Source organism: Amaranthus tricolor, chromosome 8 (assembly GCF_026212465.1).
Source record: "Amaranthus tricolor cultivar Red isolate AtriRed21 chromosome 8, ASM2621246v1, whole genome shotgun sequence".
NCBI classification, from domain to species: domain Eukaryota; kingdom Viridiplantae; phylum Streptophyta; class Magnoliopsida; order Caryophyllales; family Amaranthaceae; genus Amaranthus; species Amaranthus tricolor.
In genome coordinates this window covers 28,991,933-29,019,764 of record NC_080054.1, presented here as the reverse complement: position 1 = coordinate 29,019,764, position 27,832 = coordinate 28,991,933, and the positions used below count along the sequence as shown (strand labels likewise).

The 27,832-nt window shown below is 36.4% G+C and overlaps 2 protein-coding genes across 2 annotated transcripts; both read right to left on the bottom strand.

The window, feature by feature from the left end:
• Positions 1 to 1,068: 1,068 nt before the first annotated feature.
• Positions 1,069 to 18,484, bottom strand: LOC130820450 (alpha-glucan water dikinase, chloroplastic-like). The gene is made up of 32 exons (XM_057685831.1): positions 17,713 to 18,484; positions 11,747 to 11,788; positions 11,483 to 11,595; positions 11,316 to 11,394; positions 11,064 to 11,155; positions 10,788 to 10,945; positions 9,989 to 10,209; positions 9,528 to 9,863; positions 9,326 to 9,433; positions 9,124 to 9,222; positions 8,502 to 8,639; positions 8,292 to 8,383; positions 7,924 to 8,058; positions 7,506 to 7,668; positions 7,318 to 7,407; positions 7,063 to 7,248; positions 6,166 to 6,228; positions 6,017 to 6,079; positions 5,856 to 5,915; positions 5,595 to 5,747; positions 5,321 to 5,404; positions 5,064 to 5,240; positions 4,867 to 4,973; positions 4,551 to 4,764; positions 4,348 to 4,451; positions 3,864 to 3,996; positions 3,643 to 3,768; positions 3,244 to 3,354; positions 2,898 to 2,996; positions 2,579 to 2,752; positions 2,285 to 2,493; positions 1,069 to 1,646 (listed from the first exon to the last, which is right to left on the bottom strand). Exons 1-32 carry the CDS (start codon positions 17,950 to 17,952, stop codon positions 1,442 to 1,444), a joined length of 4,374 nt encoding a protein of 1,457 aa, XP_057541814.1. The 5' UTR covers positions 17,953 to 18,484; the 3' UTR covers positions 1,069 to 1,441.
• An 8,205-nt stretch (positions 18,485 to 26,689) lies between these two features.
• LOC130821771 (uncharacterized) lies at positions 26,690 to 27,595 on the bottom strand. The gene is made up of 2 exons (XM_057687550.1): positions 27,537 to 27,595; positions 26,690 to 27,404 (listed from the first exon to the last, which is right to left on the bottom strand). The coding sequence occupies exons 1-2, from the start codon at positions 27,593 to 27,595 to the stop codon at positions 26,690 to 26,692; spliced, it is 774 nt and encodes a 257-aa protein (XP_057543533.1).
• Positions 27,596 to 27,832: the final 237 nt, after the last annotated feature.

The following is a 27,832-nucleotide window of genomic DNA, read 5'->3' as shown; positions in this document are numbered from 1 at the left end:
AATTTATTTTAAGGAAGTTATTACTAAGTTTGCATTTATTCAATCTAATATAAACCAACTAAAATCAATAAAATTTTAAAGTTATTATTCCAAAATAAACCATAAAAAGGAGTCTTAATAATTAGGTTAATGGTAGAATATAAAATAGTTTTTCTACTAATTTTTTAAGAATTGGGGGCTTCATTTATGGCACGCTTTAGGCAACATATCAAGTGATGGGGCACCATGCCAAATGTAAATGATCAAGTATATCACCATGATGATGTTATTCATTCCCAATACATAACATAAACAATGGATTACGTTCTCTACGTTATGGATTGATGGATGTTCCTACAAGCATTATCATCATTATCACCATAACCATCATGATCTTATGCACCTTAATTTTACTCACTCCTCAATCAATTTCAGTCATTTTACATCGCATTAAATTATGATGTAAAAATTTTTGCAACTAAATAATGCTAAATAAGTAAAACATAGGAGTGATTATTTCTGCAAAATTTTAAATTTTATCCGAAGAAAACTAATGTTGCCGACTTCCGTGCCATCCCATAAATATACATATATTTGCATATTAACCAAAAGACAGGGTGCTAACATCTCTCGGAGAATATATACAAAAATTTCTAATCAATAACCGTGATTTATAAATCACCATAAAAAAACAAAAAAATAATATAAAAATATACAAAATCAAAAAAGATAAATTAAAATAAAAAAACTCTCACCCCATCACATCCTACCACATAAGAGTGATTTATTAACCTCACAAATAATCGTTATTTACTAAGACCTTCTCGAACATATAACATATCATAGACTTTTAATAATCAGTTAAAACTTTTATATTAAATTGATTCCATAACACGATATCTACTGTCGACTTAAACTCGAATTTCATTAGCCCTTTCATTTTAAGGTGCAAGGACAAAGGAGGCATGAACTTAAAGCATTGGCTATTAATTACTTGCTAAACAAGTTTCAAGTCATTTGGTAGCACTAATGCCTAACCCCAAATAGTTGAAACCATTCTAGAATAATTAATCATAATCAAGAACAAAATGGCTAAATAGCAAATGCCATAATAGCAAGTTTATATAGATATACAAGTAATTTTTTTATAAGTTTGCATGATCAGCTTATTATGTACTAATTCCTGTTCTTCTCATTACAACTTAAACAGCCATTTAATCTTGTTCATAATCAGAAAAATCATAAATACTTTCTGATCATATATAGTAAAAGTGTAAGACTTGATGGTTTAACCTGTTTTCCGTCTTCTATGTCCTATTCGGTCTTTCTCTCATAAACTGCTTATCATTTTGCAACTTCTGTGGCTCGGTTCTCCAACACCCTGCATTCCCAACAATCTTTCGTGGAAGAGGGATACGACTTGCCTAGACGACGGTTTCTTGGAGATGCGCCAAGAAAATGATTACATTTGTGGTCGTGTTTGTACAACGTATATCTTCCCTTCTTTAACCACACCTTCAATATCTTGAGGAGACCCATACAATTCCTCGATCGCACTCCCAGCACGTGCAATGTTTGTGAGTATTGATTGACGGAACTTGCTGTCGTTGATCAATGGATCAACTGAATAGTCTAGCACAACTTTTTCTTCTTCATCCATTGGCACACTGTTTGACGACAAACCTTATTTAGTTTGATACGGAACAAAATTCAATGCTCTATAAACACAGTCCTCGATAGTTTTTATCTCGACAAGGGCTAAGAGGCCCCGCCAACCCTTTTAAAAGTTTATTTGCCCAAACACATTGAAGCTGCAAATTCGCCTAACGAACTAAACTAGAGCTGGTATTTAGTTGAGGGTACAGAGTAAAGACATGACGAAACAGATATTTCGCCCCCAAATAGTTGTCATGATACTTTTGATTAGGCAAATAGTCTGACTTGAAAAAATTTGACACAAATCATTCCCCGGTTAAAGGTTACTAAAATAACGCATTTGTCCCTTTAAATTTGCGACACAACATCTAAAAGCTCTCACTTGATTGTGTTATATAGTAAATTTTAAAGGGACAAAGGAACTAATAAGGATATGGCTGAACTAGAAAGAGGCGATACGGTCGCACTAAGGCAAGAAAACTTTTCAATTGGTAAAAAAATATTGTTGATGTACAAACAATATTTTAAGCGGCAGAACGAAGAGGGGTCAGAGAGTAGTGAGGTGAAGACATCGACATTAGTTCAATTAAGAAGCCGATATCCATGAACGAGAGAGACTAAAAAATACTGTAAGCCATTGCCAACATACCTGTCATAGAGTCCGGCACCAGCATAACCTTCAAGATCTTCACCGTTTGAATCAGATCGGAAGATGATAGACCGTTTTATAAAGAGGCCAATAGGTTTACTTGGGTATCCCAGAATCTTCGGCGAGTCGAGATCGCTTTTCTTGCTGATGAAACTTAGAGCACGACCCGGGTAGGCCCCAACCAAAGTCTCTCCAAGGCCATTCACAACCTACGCCAATTCAAATCAGACGTTTACATTTAAAAACGAGTAATGATACGTAATGGACACCTAAACGAGGTTAATACTGCATTACCTCGGCATATATTTCTGATGAATCCCCAGAAGACGGATTAGTTGTGTGTATAACAAAAGCATAATCTGCATTTACAATTTCCTGAACCAAGACAGCCATGCAGAGATATTCATGATCTAGCCCAACTTTTTTCGTACTGAAGTATGCTCTTTCGTTCCACTTTGAAGCCCAAACCTGAATACGTAACATAGCTCTCAACTTACATCTTAAATAATATAATTCCGTATCAAAGAGAACAACACATTTTGTGAAAATAAGCTTTATCAACTACTTTTTTTCATATAACAAAAGACCCTGACAACCTACTAATATCGCTCACCTTTTTTATTGCTGTCCATGCTTGTTGCCAACGTTGCTCACCTTCATCACCAGGCCACGGCATTCCAGAGCTCTTCATCTTCTTCTTTAGCTCTTCAACCTAAAACATAATCGTCTTTCGGTAAAAAAAGATCTAAACGAACCTTTCTCGTGTTTCATCGGCTAAATTGAAGAAAAATGAGAGAAACAAAGAACAAACATTGAACATTTTTTTATTACAAAAATATGCTTCACATTAGTTGTATTAGTTTTACACACTCCTCATCACATGATTTTCCACATGGATATATTAGATAATCCAATCATAAATAACCAAAATTAATAGACTGGTGCACAAAGGGCCTTACTAGTTGAGGTGGTTCGACAAGACCTAAAACTGTACTACGTATTTTTGCAAGAGCTCCAAAGTCTCCGCCATCTAATTCCTTCTTTAATACATCAAGCTTATCTTTAACTTCCTGCAACATATGAAAACACGAAACACACATAAAACCTTACTCAAACAAAAGAGAGCAAAAAGTGCTCCGTCTAAGAATTTAGCTTTGTCAAGTTTCAAAAAGTACAAGGTAGTACTTGAGATGTTCTAAACAACTTTTGTAATATAATAGAATAGCTTTCAAGTTATATTCGATACTTATTGGGCCATTACTTCTGAATTTTTCTGATGGGTCTTATCACTTCGAAAACTATCGTGATCAACCAAAAATTCCAGCAAATTTAATGTCAACGAGAGTATAGAAGATAACCTTATTGGGGCTATATGAGAGGACTTCCTCAAAAGTTCCGAAAGGTAGAGCCACAGATGTGGGGACTCCAACCCATGACGGAACTCTTCCTCTTAGATATGAGATATTACGCGACTTTGCTCCAACCTGGCAAAAAAGAAAAAAAAACATCACTTTGCTACGACTTTGCTCCGACTGTGAGAAGCTTTCACAAAGTCAATTTCACATACTGAAACACTAACCATTTCACTAGTGAACTCCTCAGACGCTATGGCGTATTTACCACCGAATTTCTTCTTAACCAAGCTCACCGAGGGCAACATATTATCACTTTCACTTGAGCTAGCCCCTTTTAGCTCGCTTTCGTTCACCTCACTGCGAAACAAACGAACGCAATCACATAAAGTGAGAAGCAATAGAATAATTTTACGGATAAAGCCACCACATACCAGGACGAAGTGTACAGTATATAGTGCAAAAACAAGGTCGAACCGTATCGTATCGGCTGTATCGTAAAGGTTTTCAGATTTACCGAACCGGTATTACCCGCATCGTAAAGGTGTACAAAAACCGTATTTTAGGTTGTTCCAAGCGATATATCATGGTTTTGGTCAATATTTGGCGATACGGAAACCATATCATCCCCGTTACCGCATCACCGTATCCGTTACCGCAACTATGACTGTTACCGCATTTTTGTACTATGGTACAGTATAACAAGATTACCTGTAGAGTATATCATTTGATGTTGGATGAAGACGTAATAGCTTTCCTTCGGCTGACTGGAGGTCAGAGAGAATTTTGCTATCAAAGCACGTGGCAAAACAAACCTGGTCATGTGAAGTTCTAGCTTTAAACATCAAAAATCGAGATTGATAGAGAAGTTACGATGCCGAAAATATTATATGAAAATTGAAAGAATAAAGAACCTTGCAGTTTCTTGCTCGCACAGAAACATGAGATAAGACATCCGGCATATCTGGAGTCAGCACAGCGATGGTGCCATCAGGAATTTCTTCCTCTCCTTTTACGTGATTCGCAACCAGAATAGTGGGTTGTGCGTAGGATTTATTTTGAACAGACAGCAATTCGTTCACAACCACAACATATCCAACAGCTTCAACAGGACTGATAATCTGCCAACTGGACGGGGAAGTTCAGGGTTAATCAAAATATTTCTGGAATCAATAAAATAGACAACAAGAAGCCATGGCGGATCTTGAACAATTTTTATCAGAAGTCAACCTTCCCAGATTAGCAGTGTTCCGAAGAATGGGATCCAGTCTATTAAGAAGAGCAGATAGAGAGGCAGCTGATCCAGCACGAATAATCTCTTCCGTAAAGATATTGACCTGCAGTATATATCAGAATGATAGCTTGATTCAGTGCATTGCTAGACTAAACAGCCGCAAAAATAGAAACAACGACTATTATTGACATACAGCCCACTGATCTACGCCAAGAAGTGAACCCAGGTAATCCGCAGATGGCTGCAAAATTTGTTGGTACAACTCGGCTTTCCTCGCAAGTGATAAACGAGTCCTGTCGAGGACTGATTTTGCATACAACGCCCAATCTCCGTCTTTACCCTTTAACATATCCATCGCTCGATTCCATCCCTTCAAGAATAAATATGTTCGGACTATTTAAACATTATACCAAAAATAAAATGTTTCCATCCGTTTGAAGCAGTAAATACCTTCAAGCAGTAGACTAGATCTTCATTATCATCAGATGACAGAGCAAGATTTTCAACAACCATCGATATGAAGTACATAATTTCCTGTAATTACACATAATTACCAAGATTTGTCAGAAAATAAATGTTCTCTCAAACAATTTTGTTAGTACTCGTGGAAGATGAAAAAAAATCAAACAAAACAAAGTCGGAACAAGAGATCCCGATCCTCCAACACGGACAGGGTGACTGACTAATGATTTTCGATAATGACAAAAAAATTATGTATTTATACCTCAGGTCCGGCTTTATTCAGCTCCTCATAACCTCTTTCAATGGCTGTCCTCACACAAGAATCGAGAGCAATATCTAAAAATACAAGATCTTTGAGCCGATTTTGAGACTTAAAAAGCAATGGTCGGAGTTCCTGCCGTGTCTCTAGTAATCCCTGCATTTAGTTGGAGTTGGACTCGAGAAAATTATAGTTTATGATAACGGAAAAAAAAAAAGACTGAACTAGAGATCAAAATAAAGATGTATGTAACAGCCTAAGTACCTCGAGCAGTGGGAGCACATTTTTATCCTCCACGTGTTCCAAGACAAATTGAAGCAAGTCCTGAAAAAATGATTTAAAAAATTTACGCCAAACGAATACATTAAGTTTGATCTCGTACAACCAAAATAATAAGCAACAAAACAGTTGGCGGTAAAAATTACCGGAAATCCTGCAGGCAAACCAGGAACAGGATCTATATTCACCCCAACCATGAAGCCTTGACCCTGAGGACATCACATGGATACAAATACATCAGGTCTTTAGAAAAAAACACGGCAGAATATACAGAAGGCAAGTTAACTGACAATACCTCGGCTTTGTATCCCATGCAATTCGAAATAGCAGCTTCCAGATCTGCGCCTGAATGAACTGCCTGCGTGAACCAAAATGACACGATGTTAGAAAAGCAAAGAACAAGGATGGTATCGAAGAGGGATTAGTATGCATCTACAATACACGAACAAAATAAATGATGGTACTAGCTCCTTTGGTATTTGCACCTCTTTTTATTTTAGTTTATCCACTTACTCTTTTTCTTTATATGGAAATGATGTTGGAAGTATTTCACATGTGAGGAAGATCCCACATTGCTAAAATATTGGGTTGTGGACTTGCATATATTGCTTGGTGAGTAATCCTTCTAATGCCATATGGTTTTGGGAAATAGTAAAACTCATCAATGTGTTGTATGCAAATCAACGCTCATTATTATGGGTTTGTAGGCCCGAGCCCACAGGTACCCTGTGGGTGCGTTCACACAAGTGCACCCATGGGTGATCATGTAACGAATTGTTACGGCCTAACAAATGATTCCCACATTTTTCTCTTAACTTCATCCACAAATTCATTATCTCTCTTAATCTCTCGTCCACTTATTGATTCCACCCACTTGTTTTTCTGTCTTGTTCACCGTCTACGAATTATTCAAACAACTTCTAAAGACTGGTGCCTATTTCCAAGGAACTGTGGGAATAATTTGCAAAATATCATAACGCCACATAAGTCGAAAATTAACACAATATATAATTTTTTTTCGCAGGACTATAAGAACAATGGTCCGCATTTAAGGTAAGATGGTCACATTTGTCTAATAATCCAACTTTCTGAGGTAGAATATGCAGTAAACTGTCTACATATTTGAATTAAATAGAGATCCCTTCCAGTAATTATGCAAAGCAAGCTACAGTTAGGAATGTGAAATGACTACCTTCAGTGTTCTCATATAATGTCCAAGATCGCGTAGAAGCCCCTCCTTCTGGTCACTTCTAAAGTTCGGTTCAGAATGGATAGCACGATCATAACTCAAGAGGCGCTCTTTAGTAATCCCATTCTCATTTAATGTTTTCCAGTAAACACCGATATCGAAGTCGCTTTTGATGTAATCAATTAATGCCTAGACGAGAAGATCTGTAAGCAAAACAATATACTGACAAAGAGAAATGTATCATTCATTTCATAATACCTGACATATGACAACGTCATCGGGACTTGTATTATTATGCAGTTTTTGGTGCCATTCCTCCATCATTCCACCCTTGCAATCATTGTTTCTCTGTGGTAACCATATTAACAATAAATTCTCACTAATCAATCCCGACTCACAAGAGAAAAATGGAAAGAAACTTTGACCGGACAGGTTCCGAAATTGACCTGAATGACCAAAATTTCATCTCTAATTCTCTGTCCAACATCTCCTTCGCCTCCACGACCAACAGTTGACATTATCATTCTGATAAGTTCCCGATACTGAGGCCGGCTTGTGAATATATCCTGGAGAGAATCTGTAAGTCTATCTTGAGCTTTACTTATCTCACTGCAGAAAGAAACAAGAACAGAACTAATACAATAAGCAGAAAAGGCAAACGGCAGAACTAATATAATATGCACCGTGACCAGTGTCACATGATTCGCTAATCTCCTGACGAATCGCGAATCAAAAAAGCGAATTATGGTTGGTTTTGGGCCATTCTTGGGCAAACTTAAGCGAATCACGAATTTAAAAAGCGAATTAGCTAGCGAATTATGTTGCTCTATCACAACAATTAGAAAAGCACAAGCAGAAATTTACCGTGGCTTCACATTGTAGTTTTTGTTCCATATTAGCTGCCTAGTGGCCATAAATCTCATCCACACTAAAATCCCAGCAAGACCCGACTCACCGTTATTGACTGCTTCTTCAAGCAAATCTGCTGCAATGTTGAACCTATAAAAAGGAAAAAATGTTATATTTAATACTACATTTATTCTCATCTGTTTGTACATAAATTATTCATATCTGAGATCTTTTCATACAAGCAGAAAAATGAGTAAATGCAAAAACTTCGGCATAGAAAACCCATCTTTTTAACGCTTACGTGTGTACTACTAGACATGATTTTTCAATGTTTTTATGTCCCACGTCAATCAGAAAAATTAACTATTTTAGCATTTGTTAACCTGTGCATGAACGATTTTTGTGCTTCACTCTCTAGTGAAGCTATCTTTTCCAATAGTGACTTTGCAGTCCCACTTCCATCACTAGCATCCATCTGTTAGGACAACATTCAGAAAATTTTATTTCATTGTCAATCAAAGAAAAAAGAGCACGACGAAAATAGTTATCAATACGGGATTCTTGAAGATAATTTAAGACCAAAGACAGCAAACCTGATAGGGTCTGACACTGATGTCCATGTAGAAATCCGAGCCGTTGTCCTTTATCCAATTTCCAGAAGACACAAGGACAAAAGGCATACCTACAAAATCATTGCCTTCAACCTCGATCTCCAATGTCTGAACACCTAACTGCAAAATAATTTTTGTGTTAGCTGCAAACTCTACAATGTATTCTCCTTTTGGACTTCATCCAACGGTGAAAATTTTCCAAGGCAATATTTACCGATGCCAAGGAACATATTACATCCCATTCCATTACCCCAACGCCATCAAATGGGTCCCACCTACGACAAGGTTTGGAGATCAATTGCATGCAACCTTACCCTCGTTAGTGATAACAAAGAGGTTGTTTATGAGATTCTTGGTAGCAACCATCATCTGCACCATCACATAATTATGCGCATACAATATAATCAATCATTTCAATATAGTCCAATATAATCAAAAAAACCAAAGAAATACGAATCTTAGGGCCCATCAAAATAAGGGGCATTTTCCAAGTGAGTAGGTTTGCCTTTGTAATGGTGAAAAATGCATTAAAAGAATTCCGAAACCATTTTCTTAACACTTCTTAGATCCTACATAATGGTAACCAATTTAAGTTCGAGAGCACCTTATGTAGAGGATCATCAGACGAGACACCGCAAAATTCTGTTTCTGCAGCCTTTTCTTTTAGAACTGAGCCTGGTGGAAGGGCATTTTGAGGTGGTGGCTGCAAACATTCACAGAATAGTCAGAGATTTTCTAAAGGCGAACACTATCAGTTCCACTTTCAGTAAGATAACCGCATAACCCATTAACAAGCCAGTACTTACCAACCACTCGTTTCCATTTTTCGATAAAGCCCAGTGAAGAATAAGAGGCTCCTTGAAATCTGTAGCTAGACAAATCTTCGTCTTATCAGCAAGCTTAGTTACAAGTACCTTAGAACGCAAACAAATGTCTCCACAATTAGTTTCTTCAACAGTAAGTAAATCCCAGTAAGACGGAAAAACAGGTATAGCAGCACCCACTTACCATAAGTTGCTTGTCGGCAAGACCGAATAATTTTTTCTTCACCCCAAAGCCATCATCTTGAGATTCTTTCGCCTCAGCAAAAAGCTCAATTGCAGATAAGGATTTCGGTTTTGTGAGTACTTTTACAACTGGTTCCGAGACAACTTTATTAATTATTTGTATCGGATCCCTCTTCTTACGCTGAATCCGATCAACTGTAAAGTAATTTTTTTTCTCTAGCTGCTTTGCAACCTTAGTTTTTATTTCTCCTTTCGCAATCTTCTTTCGGATGTCATCCAATGAGGTTCCCTTAGATAGTTCCATCTGCAACTCTTTTCTTGCTTCCTCAAATTCCTTCTGTTGATGATGAAATTCAAATTAATTTCGTTGCACAACGGAAAAAGAAACATTATCATACACAACTTTAAACGTATAGCAAAACTCAATAATCAGTAAAACATAAGTGGCTTTCGAATTTTTACACTTTGTTTTTCCGGAGAGTAGTTTGGTTTCCCGGCTTTCTCCCATCTCATGTAAGCTTGAATTTGAATAAGGTCATCCGGGATCTTGCTTTCAGATTTTGAAGGAGTTTTTTCCTTGACTTCACTGGCATTACTTCCTTTTTTCAACCTAGCTTGAATCTCTTGTATAGATGCGCCTTTGGCTACCTCTTCCAATAATTCAGCACGCGCAGCTTCATATTCTTCCTATAAGAGATATAAGGAATTTGATCAGATCACTACGCAGGTCATTTCTTTTTGTGGTCAATTTCATGCAAAGCAACATTATGATCATATCCATATAAAAGAAAGAAATACATAAATATATATATATATTAGATGATGGAAATGGTATGGAGCTACGGAACATACAAAAGAACAGCAAATTTCTATATTGGTATCCAATTCTACATATACATGCTTCATTCAGTGATACAGTAGGACTTCAACAATCAGCTTAAATTTTTACTTGAGTTGATACGTTAACATGGTATCATATTAACAACCATCTTAAACTTTTAAATGAGTTGATTCTTTAACATAATATTACCGGCAACGTAAAAAAAATCATAGGTTCAAATCTCTTCACCCCTCACCCCTCATTTTAAGGAGAATATTTATCACCAAATAGAAGAAGAGTCTATACTTAATCCACACTTTTAGCCTAAAGAGTTCTCGTGCGAGAAGGCGTGATAGAATATAAGACATATTATAAAGCTTTAGCCATCAATTTAAACTTTTAATTGAGTTGATTCTTTAACATTTACAAATGAAAAGTTACTTGCCTTTTCCTGCTCAGGAGTATACATTTGTTTACCCTTTCTTTCCCATCTGAGATATGCTTGAATTTGAACAAGATCCTCAGGAACCGATACTTGTTGAGAATGCTCTACTTTACCGGGCAAATTCACATGAAAGTTTTGGCCATTATTCTTAAACCTACCAAAGTGACAGTAGATTTAGGGAGAAGTCACAGCAGTTATGGATATATAACATAGCTGTACATCGGAAAAAAAGAAGTATCATTGGATAGTGAGAGACTACACTTATAACTCACCATATATTACGGGCTTCGTTAAAAATAAGAAATTCAATAGCTTGCATTGCAGGATCATCAATCTCTATTTTCAAGGATGAACCAGAACCTGACTGTAAACACAAACAAATGTTATAGCCAATACAGGGTACTTTTATGTTTTGAATTCTTCTGATCCCATAGTACATTAAAATCACCAAAAAAACTCTTGTACATGGAATGTAGGGTGAAAGTAGAGCGTCAATTATCTAACTAGAAAGCACCAATTTTTACCTTTTGAAATGGGGTTCTAAGCGCTCTATCCTTGTGCACTTTGGTACCTTCAGGTCTACGTGAAGGAAGCATCCATTTCCTAAAATATAACCAAATAAAATTTATTCCTCAATTGTGTAAGAATATATGTAAAGCAACGAAAGATTGCAAAGCAAATGCGAAATTACTCTTTGTTGTCACTTATTCCACCCCAATGAAGTACTAAATTGTCATCGTAACTATTTGTGACCCGTATCTCCACTTTAGAGACACAGTCAGACGACATGGGAGTAACTTCAACCTGTTGAATAGGAAGAGCAAACTTTTAGTTTGGCTGTCATATTAAAAGCTCGGCACATTAAACAAAACTAAACACAAACTATCGGCAAATTGCATCCCGGAAAAGCAAATGAATGAATACTATATGTGATTGATTTCTAAATTTCAAATACCTGTAGTTCAATATCTCCATCAAGATTGTATCGCCCTGCTTGCTGCAATAGACAAACAGACTATCAGAATGAAAGGTACACAAGATGAGCACAACGATAGAAGCATTCCCTGAACATTGGTGTCACCTAGGTGTTTAGTGTCCAATTCAGACACAATGCAACAAAAGCATCAAAGCAAGGAAATTATTATTCTAATAAAGTGGAAGGGACTCCGTGACTTCTAAAGAAAATCTAGACAACTTATATTTACGCAACAAACCAGCTCCAAAGAAACACCCCATCTCGAAAAATAATAAAATCATTCAAGACAACAAACACTTCCAATGGGCAATCACTATGGGAAAGTAGATATTTATATCATTCAGTTACATATTTATATTATTAAGTTACCTTTGTTGATATACAGAATAGTTACTTTCCTAAAATAGATGCTAGTGCTCATGTATATAATGAAGAAGAGTTTACTCCTTAGTATATAAAAAACTGTTTTTTTATGAACCCTAATTTTCATTGTCTTAAAATCTTCATGGTATCAGAGCCTTAGGGTTTAGATCCGGGAAGGACTCATCATCTACCGTATCTTACCTTGCAAATGGCCGATTTTTCAGAAGAACAAACACAGAAAACCCTAATGTCCATGGAACAGATGGAACAGATGTTACAGATGTTTCAGAAACTCAACAAAATAAACAATCAAACTGAAAACCCAACCTCAATCATAGTTTCAGAGAAACTCACATACCACAATTATACAAAATGGTGCAAATTAATGCACGTAGCCATTGGAGGTCGGGGGCGGCTCAATCACATCACTGCCGCACCCCACCACCGTCAGATCCCAATTATGTCCAATGGGAACAAAGAGATGCCATGGTCATAGCGTGGATAATTGAGAATATAGATGGAGAAATTGTCAATCAATTCCTGGACTACACAACTGCACATAGCCTACGACAAGTAATCGAAAGTCTCTTGGGATGTGGTAGGGACGAACTACAGATCTTTGATCTAAGTTCAAAGGCAGCAACATTAAGACAGGACAACGATACCATAGAAGTTTACTACGGTAAACTCAACATACTATGGAAAGAAATCGATCGGAGAATGCCGAATCCAATGACATGCTCAAAGGACATAACAGAATTCAACAGATACATACAAAGACAGAGACTTTACCAATTTCTCACTGGGATTAACGACAACCTAGACAAAGAAAGAAGGGACATTCTCAATAGTAAACCTTTACCAACGGTGGAGACAGCCTACGCTACAATCAGACGGGAAATCGCACGCCGGAGAATTATGAACGGCGTCTCATCACCGGGAACGAGTCCCTCAGAGATTAGATCGGGTTTAGCCACGTGAAACAAACCTTTCCAGAGAAGCAACAGCCGTCAAACAAGGGGAAGGGAACACTCCCAATTCACACTCAAACCCACCTATTTATAACCAAAAAAACCTAAACCCACCCTCACAACCCTTAAGCCCAAACTCAAACCCAAAGCCCAAAAACTCTTCTGGCCCACACCACACAATTTCCACAAGCCTTCTTAGCCATAAACCTAACTCTCAATGGATATTTGACTGTGCGGCAACTGATACAATGACCTTTGACCCCAGTGATTTTTTATCCACCCATCCTACTAACCGAACCCATATCCAGACAGCTAATGGGGAGTATGTACCGGTTGCCCGAGCTGGACCAGTCAATATTTCTCTTTCTCTTCATCTTAACAATTGTTTGTCAATTCCCAGTTTGTCTCATAAATTATTGTCGGTTAGTCAGTTAACCAAGGACTTAAAATGTACTGTGCTTTTAACCTCTGAAAATTGTATTGTGCAGGATGCTCAGACGGGGACGATCATTGGGCGTGGTACTGAACGAGGTGGACTATACTATGTCGATGAGGTGATTCAAAATAGTGGTGCAATGCTTGCTCATGGATCTCCTGCTCACCAATTGTGGACTTGGCATCGTCGTTTAGGTCATCCGTCCTTAGGTTATCTAAAACGACTTTTTCCTTCTCTTAATAATTGTACTACATCCCTAGATTGTGAAACTTGTGTACTGGCTAAGAGTCATAAACATTCTTATTTTCCCAGTAATACTCGTGCTCCCAAACCCTTTGATATAGTGCATTCTGATGTATGGGGTCCATCCCCACATATTGACTCTCATGGTTTTTCATATTTTGTGTTATTTGTTGATGATTGTTCTCGAATGTGCTGGGTTTATTTTTTGAAACACAAATCTGAAGTTTTCGATGTCTTTGTAAAATGCTATAATATGATTCTCACACAGTTCCATGCAAAACCTAAAATCCTTCGCTCAGATAATGGTGGTGAATATATCTCTGTTGCAATGAAACAATTTTTTCTTGATCATGGTCTTGTTCATCAAACCTCCTGCCCAGACACTCCACAACAAAATGGGGTTGCTGAACGCAAAAACCGTACCCTTCTTGAGGTAGCACGGGCTCTCATGTTTGAAACTCATATACCTGTCCGTTTTTGGCCTGAGGCTATTGCTACTGCCACCTATCTCACAAACCGACTCCCCACTAAATCCTCAATTTCCAAACTCCTCTTGCCACCCTCAGTATCTTCACTCCTGTTCCCTCTTCTCATTCCCTTCCTCCTCGCATATTTGGGTGTGTTGTGTATGTCCATCTTTCCTCTAGGGTACAAACCAAGTTTGAACCACGGGCAGTCAAATGTGTGTTTTTTGGGTATGGCACTACTCAAAAGGGCTATCGATGTTATGATCCTCTCCATAACAAACTCTATACCACCATGGATTGTGACTTCTTTGAACACTCTACCTACTATACCCAACCTCGATCTCAGGGGGAGAGTGTGAGTGAGGATCTGAGCTGCTTGATTCATCCCTTGGCTGACAGTCGAGATCCCAAAGAACAAGTAGGTACTACCACTGATATTGCCACTGACATTGTTACTGAACCATCTCCTCAGACTACTACTCCAATCCCTGAGCATCCGGCCGAACAAGAGGTAACACCAAGTTCTCTTGCTCCTTTCATTGATATAACTACTGATGATATTGTGCCAAGTAGTGTTGTTGTCCCCAGGAAATATAATTTGCCCCCTCGAAGTACAAGAGGAATGCCTCCTAAGAGGTATGATCCTGAGTATGAACCCAAAGATCCCGATATCCTATTTGTAGACAGGATGATGAACAACTATCACAAACAACTGTTGCCTTCAATGCATCTCTTTATTCCAGTACTATTCCGAAAACCACTGAAGAAGCCCTCCAAGAACCAAAGTGGTAGCAAGCTATGGATGAAGAGATCATGGCTCTCCAGAAAAACAGGACATGGGAGAGGTGTAGATTACCAGGTAATAAAAAGACGGTTGGCTGTAAATGGGTTTTTTCAGTCAAGTATCATGCTGATGGAACCATTGAGAGGTATAAAGCAAGGCTTGTTGCAAAAGGGTACATACAGACTTATGGGGTAGACTACTCGGAAACATTCTCTCTTGTGGCTAAAATTGATACCATTCGAGTTCTGTTCTCTGTAGCAGCAAATAAAGAATGGCCTCTGTTTCAATTTGATGTAAAAAAGGTCTTCCTACATGGAGAGATTGAAGAAGAGGTATATATGAAGCCACCACCCGGGTACTCAGATAAGTATAACCAAGGAGAGGGATGTAGACTTAAAAAGGCACTATATGGCTTGAAACAATCTCCTAGGGCGTGGTTTGGGAGATTCACTACATCAATGAAGAGATTTGGCTACAAACAGAGCAACTCAGACCATACTTTATTTCTCAGGAGGAGTGGAAACCAAATTACATGCCTTGTGATCTATGTAGATGATATGGTGATTACTGGAAACGATTCTAAGGAAATTGATCGACTCAGGAGCAAATTATTCCAAGAGTTTGAGATGAAGGATTTGGGACAACTGAAATACTTCCTTGGGATAGAAGTTTTAAGATCAAGGAAGGGGATATTTATTAATCAGAGAAAGTACATTTTAGATCTCCTAGCAGAAGCAGGCTGTTAAACTGCAAACCGGCAGAGACTCCTATGGTAGCTAATCATGGTCTACAAATTGTTGAAGGGGCAGAAATGGCAGATCAAGATCGTTATAGAAGAATGGTCGGAAAACTGATCTATTTATCTCACACGAGACCAGATATCGCCTATGCAGTAGGGATTGTAAGTAAGTTCATGCATCGACCTCAAGTGGAACACATGGCAGCAGTCCTGAGGATCCTGAGATACTTTAAGGGAACCAACAATAAAGGAGTTTTCTACTCAAAGAATGATAATCTTTATCTTATCGGTTACACATATGCAGACTGGGCTGGTGATCGGGACGACAGGAAGTCTACCTCAGGGTACTTCACCCTTATAGGGGGTAATCTAGTCACTTGGAAGAGTAAGAAGCCGAAGGTAGTTGCTTTGTCCAGTGCTGAAGCAGAATTCAGAGGGATAGCAAAAGGAGTTACAGAGATTCTGCGGATCAGGAAACTTTTAGGAGAACTAGGTTGTCACCAGACACAGGCAAGTCTTCTATATTGTGATAACAAAGCAGCAATAAGCATTTCCGAAAATCCAGTCCAACATGATCGAACGAAACATGTAGAGATTGATCGACACTTTATCAAGGAGAAACTAGAAAACAAGGTCATCCGTCTTCCTTTTGTTAGATCGAAAGACCAACTAGCCGACATTCTTACAAAAGTTGTTTCATCAGAGGTCTTCAATAGCACTTTATGCAAGTTAGGCATCGGTGATCCCACGACCTAACTTGAGGGGGAGTATGGGAAAATAGATATTTATATCATTCAGTTACATATTTATATTATTCAGTTACCTTTGTTAATATATACAGAATAGTTACCTTCCTAAAATAGATGCTAGTGCTCATATATATAATGAAGAAGAGTTTACTCCTTAATATATGAAAAACTTTTTTCATGAACCCTAATTTTCATTGTCTAAAAATCTTCAATCACAACATGCAAATCAATTTCATTTTCCCGCATCACATTAGTGTACTTCCAAGTTAATCACCTCCACACTCCTACTGTGCATAAAACTCTTTGATCTAATATATAAATTAGCTGTCAGATTGAGATCGCTACATTACATATTTATACCCGTGTGAAGAGTTTCTTTATGTCAAAGTAGCAATGTCCATGGTGTTAGAGTAACATATCATGGGGCCTCAACCATGAACTTAAGCTTTTGATGGAGTTGGTTCGTGTGGATGCGCACATACGCCGAGTATTCTACTTTAAATGAGGGATGGTTGAGATTCGAACACGTGACCTCTTGTCACGTTGGCTTCTAATACCATGTCAAGGAACCAACTCAACCAAAAGCTTAAGCCGATAGTTGAGGCCCCATGATATGTTATATACTCTAACAATTAACACAAGTAAATTCTAAGAATAAACTATTTCTACAAGAATGTACTAGTCTACTCCCTATGTGTAATGACAAATCCAGTTCCTGCTAACTAAGTCACTGTGCTTTATCCATCCTTTTTAACTCTATCAATTACCCTCTCTTACCCACAAAACCACCAAAAATTATTAGCAACAACAACTACCAATTATTAACAGATTATTCCTAGAAGACCCAATTAGCCCACATTTGCTCATCGTACCCTACCCTGTGTATCTCGTACTCATAGATACTATAATTAGGTCTGACGACAGACTATACCCTTGTCAAAGGGAGATAAGAGGTAGCTACAATAAGACCATCAGCAAAAACAAAAATCCCACATTTGATACTAACCATAAATGTCTAACATAATCATATACACAAAATCTATAAAATACTCATAATGTTATGATCTTAAAATAGAAAGACTACTTTACACATCATACCCTAACGATTACCTAACATTACTGTACAATCCTTATACTTTTCAAAATTATCCTATATTTAGACATAATCAAACCCATTAACTTGTTAATCATACCTGAGAAGCAGGATCAGCGGCTAAAACAGCACGAGCAACATAAGAAAACCGATGAGAATCCATTAATTTCTGGGTATTTGAGGAAGATCTCAATTTTTTCCCATAAAATTTCTTAGTAAATGTAGCTGAATTCCTTAACTTTGATGTTGCTTGTGCTCTGAATATTGGAATCCCAGAATTTACCTTGCTTTGATGCTGCTCTAACAACAAATTCACATTCTGTCCTATTGAATTACTCATTCTTTTTTTTAATTCCTTCAAATTCTCTGTAATTTATTGTTCAATCATCCAAAATACCCACAAATTTCCCACAAAATTATGGTTAAAATTGAATAAAAATCTCAACTTTCTTTATAAAAATAGTGACCCACAAAAAAAAATAGATATAATTCTTGAAAAAGTTTAAAAGATTTGATTTTGTATAAAAGCAATAATTTATCTCTGTAATATTGATCATTTACCAAAATACCCACAAAATTTTCCACAAAATTATGGTTAAAATTGTATAAAAATCTCAACTTTCTTAATAAAAATAAAGACCCACCAGAGAAAAACTATAAAAAAATCGGATTTTGATGCAAAAAAACTACTAAAAAATGGGAATTTTATAGAAGCAAATTGTGAATAATGTAGTGAATACTTCCAAGTAAGATGGCATTGGTGAGACCCTGAAGCTTAAGAGTGAGACTAGTGATATTTCATTTTTTTTTCCTTTAATTGATTGGTAATAGTTGTTTTAATCATAAGAAGAGGGATACGTGTAGGGTGGATATTGAAGCACTAATTGATTTATTGGAAAAAGTGAGGTTCTCACGTGTGAAGGATTAAGGAGGATCTCAAGCGTGGGACCCATGTATGGATGATACGAATCTAGAGGTTTAGATATTTAAAACTTTGAGAAGAAAAAGGGCCCTTGATATTAGGAGGGAATTCTATAAAAAAGGTTTATATTTAGAAAATTCTACACACTAACAACCAACCAATTTTAAGAAAACACAAGTATTAGAATTTTTTTAAATTTTCCCACATTCTAACAGTAAGATTTGAAATTTATAAAAATAGACAAATTCTGTTAAAAAGTAATATAATATGTTAACTTTGAATTTATATAAATCTTTCCTTTTTATCTAGTTTTATGATTAAAGACAAATTAAGGAGAAAAATAAAGTCAAATTAATGAAATAAAAAAAATAAATATTTACCTAGTTTTTATGATTTGAATTTATCTAGTTTTTATCTAGTTTTATCTAGTTTTATGTAAATATTTAAGGAGAAAAATAAAGTCAAATTAATGAAATAAAAAAAAATAAAGTTGCGTAATTGAGATAGTTGTGAAGAAGTTAAATGAACATGTAATAAAAATAATAATAAAAAAATAATTTCTCCTATTATGACGATAATACATTTTTCCACCCTCTTATATAATAAATATTTACCCCCACAAAATAAAAAGCTTCTTTCAATTTTTTCATCACTTTACAACCATTCTTCCACCTCTGCAACAATTAAATTTCACTAATTTTTTATTAATCAACTTCGTTTTCTTACTTTAACTTTTTTACCCTTAAATATTTACACCTAATCCAAATACACCTTAATTTTATTATTATTTTAAAAAAAAACTCAAAATCCTACTCCAGTCACCCCCTACCCCTATTCAAAACCTAGCCCTTTCACCCGCAATGCCCTTACCCCCCTTCCTTTCCTCCACTAAGTCTAGCCCTACCCTTTCCGAGTCATTGGCTTGCAACTTGCAAGGTATTGAGAATGTAGATCTTTTCATCAAGAGTCTCTTCTCTCTAAAATACGCACCCACCTTTACTCGCTTATATAACTTTTGAAGTTTTCTCCATGGGTTAGGATTTGGGTAAGTGGTAGCGAAGTGGGTAGGGGAGCTGATTTTGGGATTTTTCTTTTTTATAATTCAAAATATATAAAATAGAGAAAAAAATTATATATGTCTTTTCATTTGTTTTTAACAAATAATTTGCTACAGTTTGCAAAAACTTAAGTTAAACAGCTTTAAGGTGATACTAATGTATGATATTTTCTATTATTATATGGAAAAAACTAAAAAAATACTACAATTCGCTTTTTATTAGAATATGATTTTCTACAACTTCAAGCAGTTGCGTTTTTTGCCAGTAATCTGGATCAACTTTCACTTGAGTTTGATATCATTATTTATTAAGCTCGTCTTGTATTTGACCTATGAGACGGACTTATATAATTAGCTTATTTTTTTAATTGATTACTTTAAAATCGTAAGTGATCGTTTTAAAATTATAAATAATCACTCTAAGATTATAAAAAATAATTATTTTAAATTGTATGTAAGCACTTTAACGTTGTAAGTAATCACTTTAATACAAAAAATATATATTGGGCCAGCCCAATAAAAATGGTACTATATGAGTTCAACTCATTAAGAATAAGTGTTATTTAATTAGAGTTATCGGTTATTCTTCATGCTGCCAGCTGCATGCAAAAGTTGAGTAATACTAGATTACTATCACAGGTTTAGAATTTTAAAAATAAATTTTTACAATACAAACAAGAGTCAAGAAGTCAAACTTAAAGGAGATTTACTATTAAAATAAATTGGTGGTAGTTGAAAGTACTCTATAAATATATAAAGTGGCAAATCCTCTTCTATTTTACGGATGTGGAAAATGATAATAAGCACTTTAAAACTTCCCCTTACATGTGAGTGTCATTAGAATTTCACGGCTAACGATTCATTTGGTAATCTGTACGTAATGGTAAGAATGGTAATTGAAAGTTAGGTAATTTTGGTATGAATGATATTTCTTGACAAATTTATTGGTCATAATTATTTTTCTTCAACAATCTCATTTTCTTCAAAACATTCAATTCAATGCATTTATTTGAACATGTGAACTGTGGTATTAGGTGGTAATGAAAAATTACGAACAAAAAAACGTTTTTATGATCAAACTCTCATTACCATGGGAATGACATTATACATATAATAAAAATTTACACTATAAATCATTCTTAATACAACTAATTAGTACCGATAACCAAACAGACCGTTAGTGCACTAGAATGATTACAAACTTCATTGAGAATAAACATCCAATTTAAGGCTCCTTAACCAGTGGTAAATTTAAATGTTCTCTTATAAAGGCTTAACAACAAATCAGACTCTAATACCATTTTAGAATATTAAAAAATGGGTCTGAGCAACCCAAACAAAGAGAAGAAAAGATAACTCATATGAACTCAAAGGAGGCCGATGAAGTGACATATTATATTCTCTTTCTCTAATATTGAATAACTCACATGTAAATAATAATGGACGCTTTAACACACAAGCTTAGCTGTGCAGCCTGTGCCTACCACAGATCGTTGGATCATAAAGTGTTCCACCATCTACAAGAAAAAAATGATCATCCTATCAAAGTGAATATTATCACATGAAATTTGGCCCATAAAATTGGGTCATGCCCAACAAAGATAGCAATACTAAACCTCACAATTTAACATATAGGGATACGCAATATATTATCCAATATTTTGAAGTATACATAAAAACTTAATAAATAATCACATACATTTATTATCTATATTTCAACCTGCACAAATTTTTTTTTTTGGAAATGACCTGCACAAAATTAAGATCAAAGCATATAAATTGTAAGTATAAAAACATAAATATCAGGAATATCAACTAATATTCTCATTCTTCCTGATTTATGAAAGAAATTGTTAATTCATATAACTTATTTTCAGAATGTTATTCATATCAATGATTTTTTATTATTATTATTATTGATCGATGAGTATTATTAAAAATTAATCAATTGATTTACCAATTTATTGATCAATGTGACATTATTGGATTCTTTCAACTGCTCGCATTTTGCATCATTCTAAAAATAAATGATATGAAAGAATCCATTGGAAAAATGAGCAAGCTTGAATATAAGCTAATATAGAGAGAATGAACTTAGAGAGAACATGAGAAAAGAAAAAAAATGAAAAAACTGAATTATTATTATTATTGTTATTATGTCTATGTTACAAGCTGAGAATACATCTTATATATAAGAGATAACTAGCTTCAAGAGAACAAACTAACGGCTAAAACATCTAACTAAAAACTAACGGCTATTACTTGTACATAATAAGCTATGTATAACCAACATCCCCCCTCAAATGGGGAGGTGTAACACCCCGGCCCCTCGGACCGCTGGTGACTACTTATGGAGACTGTAGACTGGCCCCACAAACCAACACAAGTCTTTCCAGCGCACTTTAGCCTCACTCGTGCGCACCCGGGAACACTTCCCAGGAGGTCACCCATCCTAAGATTGCTCCCCACCAAGCACGCTTAACTGTGGAGTTCTTAGCAAATGGGTTCCCTAGAAAAAAAGATGCATCTTGTTGGTATGAGTAGTCTATCAATCCTTTTTCAAGCTAAATCTAGGGTATTACACTCACCCCCACTTAAGAATACAACGTCCTCGTTGGACCGTAACTTCGAATCTTTTCCCCCACTAGGTGCACTGATCACTATCAGTCACGGTCGCAGGGTTGCTCTGATACCATTTGTAACACCCCGGCCCCTCGGACCGCTGGTGACTACTCATGGAGACTGTAGACTGGCCCCACAAACCAACACAAGTCTTTCCAGCGCACTTTAGCCTCACTCGTGCGCACCCGGGAACACTTCCCAGGAAGTCACCCATCCTAACATTGCTCCCCACCAAGCACGCTTAACTGTAGAGTTCTTAGCAAATGGGTTCCCTAGAAAAAAAGATGTATGAGTAGTCTATCAATCCTTTTTCAAGCTAAATCTAGGGTATTACACTCACCCCCACTTAAGAATACAACGTCCTCGTTGGACCGTAACTTCGAATCTTTTCCCCCACTAGGTGCACTGATCACTATCAATCACGGTCGCAGGGTTGCTCTGATACCATTTGTAACACCTCGGCCCCTCGGACCGCTGGTGACTACTCATGGAGACTGTAGACTGGCCCCACAAACCAACACAAGTCTTTCCAGCGCACTTTAGCCTCACTCGTGCGCACCCGGGAACACTTCCCAGGAAGTCACCCATCCTAACATTGCTCCCCACCAAGCACGCTTAACTGTGGAGTTCTTAGCAAATGGGTTCCCTAGAAAAAAAGATGCATCTTGTTGGTATGAGTAGTCTATCAATCCTTTTTCAAGCTAAATCTAGGGTATTACAGGAGGGGAATAAACTGAGACTCCCAATTTGTGCAACAACTCATTAAATTGTAGTGAAGGCAAAATTTTGGTCATAACATCAGCTAACTGATGTCTTGCAGGAAGATAACTAAGTTGTAGAAGCCCTTCTAAGACCTTCTCCCTTGTGAAGTGACAATCTAATTTAATATGTTTGGTCCTATCATGAAAGACAGGATTTTTGGCAATGTGTAAAATAGATTGATTGTCACAATGCAAGGTGACAGTCTTGAGGTCATGGAACCCCAACTCTTCCAATAGTCTGACCACCCAAGTTACTTCTGAAGTTGTTGCTGCCATTGCTCTGTACTCAGCTTCAGAAGAAGATCTGGAGACCGTTGATTGCTTCTTAGACCTCTATGATATGGGTGACTTTCCTAACAAGAGAATGAAACCTGTCACTGACCTCCTTAAATCTGGACAAGCAGCCCAATCTGAATCAGAAAAAGCTTGTAAAACAAGCTTATCTGAACTTTGCAACAGAATGCCTTGATTCGTTGTATGAAACACATATCTTAATATATGTAGTAATGCATTCCAATGTGGAATTCTTGGTGTCTGCATGAATTGACTGAGATACTGAGTTGTGAAGCTCAAATCTGGCCTTGTATTTGTAAAGAAGTTAAGTTTTTCTACCAATGATCTGTATAGTTCTGGTTCCTTTAAAGGCTCTCCTTCTGTGCTTGTTAACTTGCAAGCTAGTGGAAGAGGTGTAACAGCTTTCTTTGTAAAATCTTCATGCTGCTCCACACTTGCTAACAATTCTTTTACAAACCTTTTTTGAGAAATCATGATTCCACCAGAAACATAGGTAATTTCTAATCCCAAAAAATAGTGTAACAGACCCAAGTCTTTGATACTGAATTGCTTTTGCAAATGAGCTTTTAAAGCTGTAATACTCTCCAAATCATTTCCTGTAACAACTATATCATCAACATAAACTTCCATTATTACCTCCTTGTCTCCTTGCCTTTTGATAAACAAGGAATGATCATTCATGGACTGGTTAAAACCTTGACTGAGCAACTCATCATGAAGCTTTTCAAACCATTGTCTACTTGCCTACTTCAATCCATACAAAGACTTCCGAAGTTTGCAAACCTTGTGTTCTGGATTGTCCATGCCTGGAGGAACTCTCATGTACACTTCTTCATGGAGAATCACATGTAAGAAGGCATTGTTCACATCTAATTGGTATATGTCCCAATGCTTGTGAACTACCAATGATGACAAACACCTAATAGTAGTCATTTTGACCACTGGACTGAAAGTCTCTGAGTAGTCTACCCCATATCTTTGAGTAAATCCTTGTGCTACTAATCTTGTTCTAATGTCCCATCAGCTTTCAGTTTATTTTTAAACACCCATTTGCATCCAATTATTCTTTTGCCTGCAGGTAGATCAGTCAGAACCCAAGTTTTGTTATCAAGAAGTGCTTTGATCTCAGCATCCATTGCTGCAACCCAAGATGAATCCCTAACTGCCTCAGCATATGTGCTTGGTTCATTTGATATGCTATCACTAAAACTCAGCTTTTCATTCAAAGAAACGAGATTACACCAATGTGATGAAAGAGCTGTAGAACTCTGTATACTATTGCACTTATAGTCTTTCAGATATGAGGGTGGTTTTGAAACTCTAGTAGATTTCCTACCTGGAATTGGTGGCGAATCTGAGGAAATATCTGACATAGATGTATCAGTAGAAGACTGTTCTATAATTGATGAGGAATTGGTATTATTTGAAATTTGAGAATTTGATGTAAGTTTAAAAGAAAAAGGAATGGATGTTTCAATAAAGGTATTTGTAAGAGGTGTAACCATGGGTAGAAAAATAGGATTGTGATTTTGGTTTTTTGTGTTTGAATAATGAAAAGGAAGATGGTTCTCATAGAACACAACATGTCTTGAAATGAAAACTTGATTTGTCTCCATATCCAGTAATTTATAACCCTTCGATGAACTAGAATAACCGATGAATACACATGATGCTGTTCTTGAATGAAATTTCTTCTTGCCTGGAGCTATGTTGGTTGCAAAACATAAACCAAAAACCTTGAGATGTAAAATATCTGGCTTATGCTTGTATAGCCTGTAGTAGGGTGTGTCAAGATTAATGCTCTTCAATGGTGTTCTATTGATTAAATAAGTAGCACATAGAATACAGTCACCCCAGAATCTGATAGGCAAAATTAGCTTGAAAATACAAAGCTCTCCCAACCTCCAGAAGATGTCTATGCTTCCTTTCCACCACACCATTTTGCTATGACGTGTAAGGACAGCTACTTTGCTGAATAATGCCATGTCATTGACAATATGACTTCAAATCTCCTTCAACAAGTTCTTGAGCATTATCAGTCCTAATACTCAAAACTTTTACACCAAATTGAGTGTTGACATAACTACAAAAATTTGCAAAAATCTTACGGACTTCAGATTTGGATTTTAGTAAATGTACCCAAGTAAACCTGCTATAATCATCCACAATCGTCAAAAACTGATTACAACCAGTATATGTTTTATTGATATATGGTCCCCACAAATCTATGTGCAACAATGCAAATGGAAACTTGGTCCTGATGCTACTTTGAGGAAAAGACAATTTAGTCTGTTTGGCCTTAGGACAAATCTTACAGATGCTGTCATGAACAACAGATTTGACATTACAATATGGAAACATCGACTGCAATTGAAGAAAAGGAACATGACCTAATCTGAGATGCCAAAGTTTTTCTTCATTTATTACATTGCTAGAAACTGAAAGACATTTTTTATTGGATTAATTGACTCCTAAAACTTCAAAATTTCCTACTTGAACTTCTGTGACTGAGCTTGGTGTAAAACTGTATAAGCCTGCTTGTAGTTTACCAAGTACTGTTGGCCTCTCTTTCACTGAATGGCCCTGAATATGACAGGTGTTAGAATTGAAAACAACTTGACAGTCCATATCCTCACAGAGTTTTGGAACAGAAATTAGATTGAACTGAAAGTCTAGTACATGTAAAACATGCTTTAATTCAATGATTGGGTTAGACTGAAGTCTCACTGTACCAATGTGTTTAACAGGAACCTTCCTCCCATCAGGAACCCTAATATAGTTCCTGTCACCAGAGAACACAACATACTCACTGAACAAGCTCAAATCACAAGCCATGTGATCTGTAGCCCCACTGTTTATAAACCATCTACCATTTACGGAATTGAAAACAAAATTTACCTGCTAGCATGGCATGTGGTGCATCATGATTAATTTGTTTAGAGTCATTGGATTGCATCTTCTCTACCAAAGAAATGAGATGATAATACTGAGACTGTGTGATACCCTTATCTGCCTCACTACTGCTTCCAATTTCATACTGCGTTCCAGCAATTTTATTTGAGTAAGAGAATGTAGCATTAGCCTTTCTTTCTTTGAAAACTTTGAAGTTTAGTGGATAACCATGTAGCTCATAGCACCTTTGATTGCTATGGCCTGGAATTTGACAATGTGTGCAGAAGTAATAAGGCCTTTTTTCATTGTTCTGTCTGAAACCACCTCTAGCATTACTTGCACCACCTTCATATTGCCTTGTACCACCATTGTAACCTTTGTTATCTCTGCCAGTAGCTGTAGCAAATGACCTAGAACCACTACAGCTATTCTTGTATGGTTTGTGGTAAGGCTTGAAATTAGTGTATTTCCTTTTATCTGCTGCAAATGCCATGTTCTTAGAGTTTTGCATAGCTGAGATGCTCCTGTGTTATTGTTCTTGAACAAGAAGCCTATAGGCTTGGTTCACTGAGGGCAATGGCTGCATCATTAGCACATTGCTTCTGACATTACTGAAGTCATCACTCAACTTCATGAGAAATTGTATCAACCTTTGTTCTTGTTGCATCTTGTGTATTTTCTGAGTAAGATTGCAAATGCAAGAAGGAAGCGGATAGACGGAGTGGATCTCATCCCAAATTCTCTTGATACTAGTGTAAAATTCTGCAATATTCTGTATGCCTTGAGCAATTTCAGACAATTGATGTTCTAGAGCATATAATTGTGGCCCTGAGGTTTGCCCATACCTATCCTCTAGGTCCTTCCAGATTTCCCTAGCTATATTGGAATATAAGACAGACTTGGCAATGGTTGTATCCAAGTTGAACAAAAGCCAGGAGATGATCAAATCATTAAATCTCTCCCATGGTTTGCACTCAACAAAATCAGAACTAGGTTTAGGCAAGGAACCATCAACAAACGCAACCTTGTTCTTTGCAGAAAGTGCAATCAACATACATCTCCTCCAATCACCATAACCATCTCCTTTAAATTTTATAGAAACTAGTTGAGAACTTGTATCAGAAGGATGAATATAGTATATGGAAGAAGGATCAGAAGTGAGTGGAAGTACAGAAACAGAATCTAAAAGCATTTTGTGTAATTTGTCAAAGAAAACCGATCTTGAATAGAGATTGAAAAAAAAACTGTGATGAAAATGATAATGAGTAATGTAATGAATTGAAATATGAAATTGAAATCGAAAGATAAAGTAAAGAATCGAGTATAAGATCAATGGAAAAAGAATTAACACAAATTCTCAATAAAATTGTACATACTGTATGAAAATCATCAAGAAGTGCATAAGAAATATGTGATGATCTCGTTGATGCCTCATGATTGAACTCCAGAAATACATAAGAAATGCGAAGAAGATGATGAACATTATTGCTGGCTCTGATTATTTAACAAACTTTCTGACATTATTTAACAAAAACAACAAAGATCAGCAATGCACAAAGAGCAGCAATACAGAATACAGAAACTGATTTCTGACAGCAATTACAGAAATCTGTTGTATGCCCAATTTTGCAATACACACGTTGTTTAATCTCTTTAAAACCAATCTTTCTTT

Bases quoted from the DNA above. Each gene is read 5' to 3' on its own strand.
- LOC130820450 (XM_057685831.1), bottom strand. From the start codon at position 17,952: ATGAGTAATTCAATAGGACAGAATGTGAATTTGTTGTTAGAGCAGCAT. The intron at 5,241-5,320 runs GTATTTACTGCT...TTATTCTTGAAG, and splicing joins ATCTAGTCTACTGCTTGAAG to GGATGGAATCGAGCGATGGA. The intron at 4,452-4,550 runs GTTCTTTATTCT...TCACATGACCAG, and splicing joins TGCGAGCAAGAAACTGCAAG to GTTTGTTTTGCCACGTGCTT.
- LOC130821771 (XM_057687550.1), bottom strand. From the start codon at position 27,595: ATGAGGCATCAACGAGATCATCACATATTTCTTATGCACTTCTTGATG. The intron at 27,405-27,536 runs GTATGTACAATT...TTTTCATCACAG, and splicing joins TTCTTGATGATTTTCATACA to TTTTTTTTTCAATCTCTATT.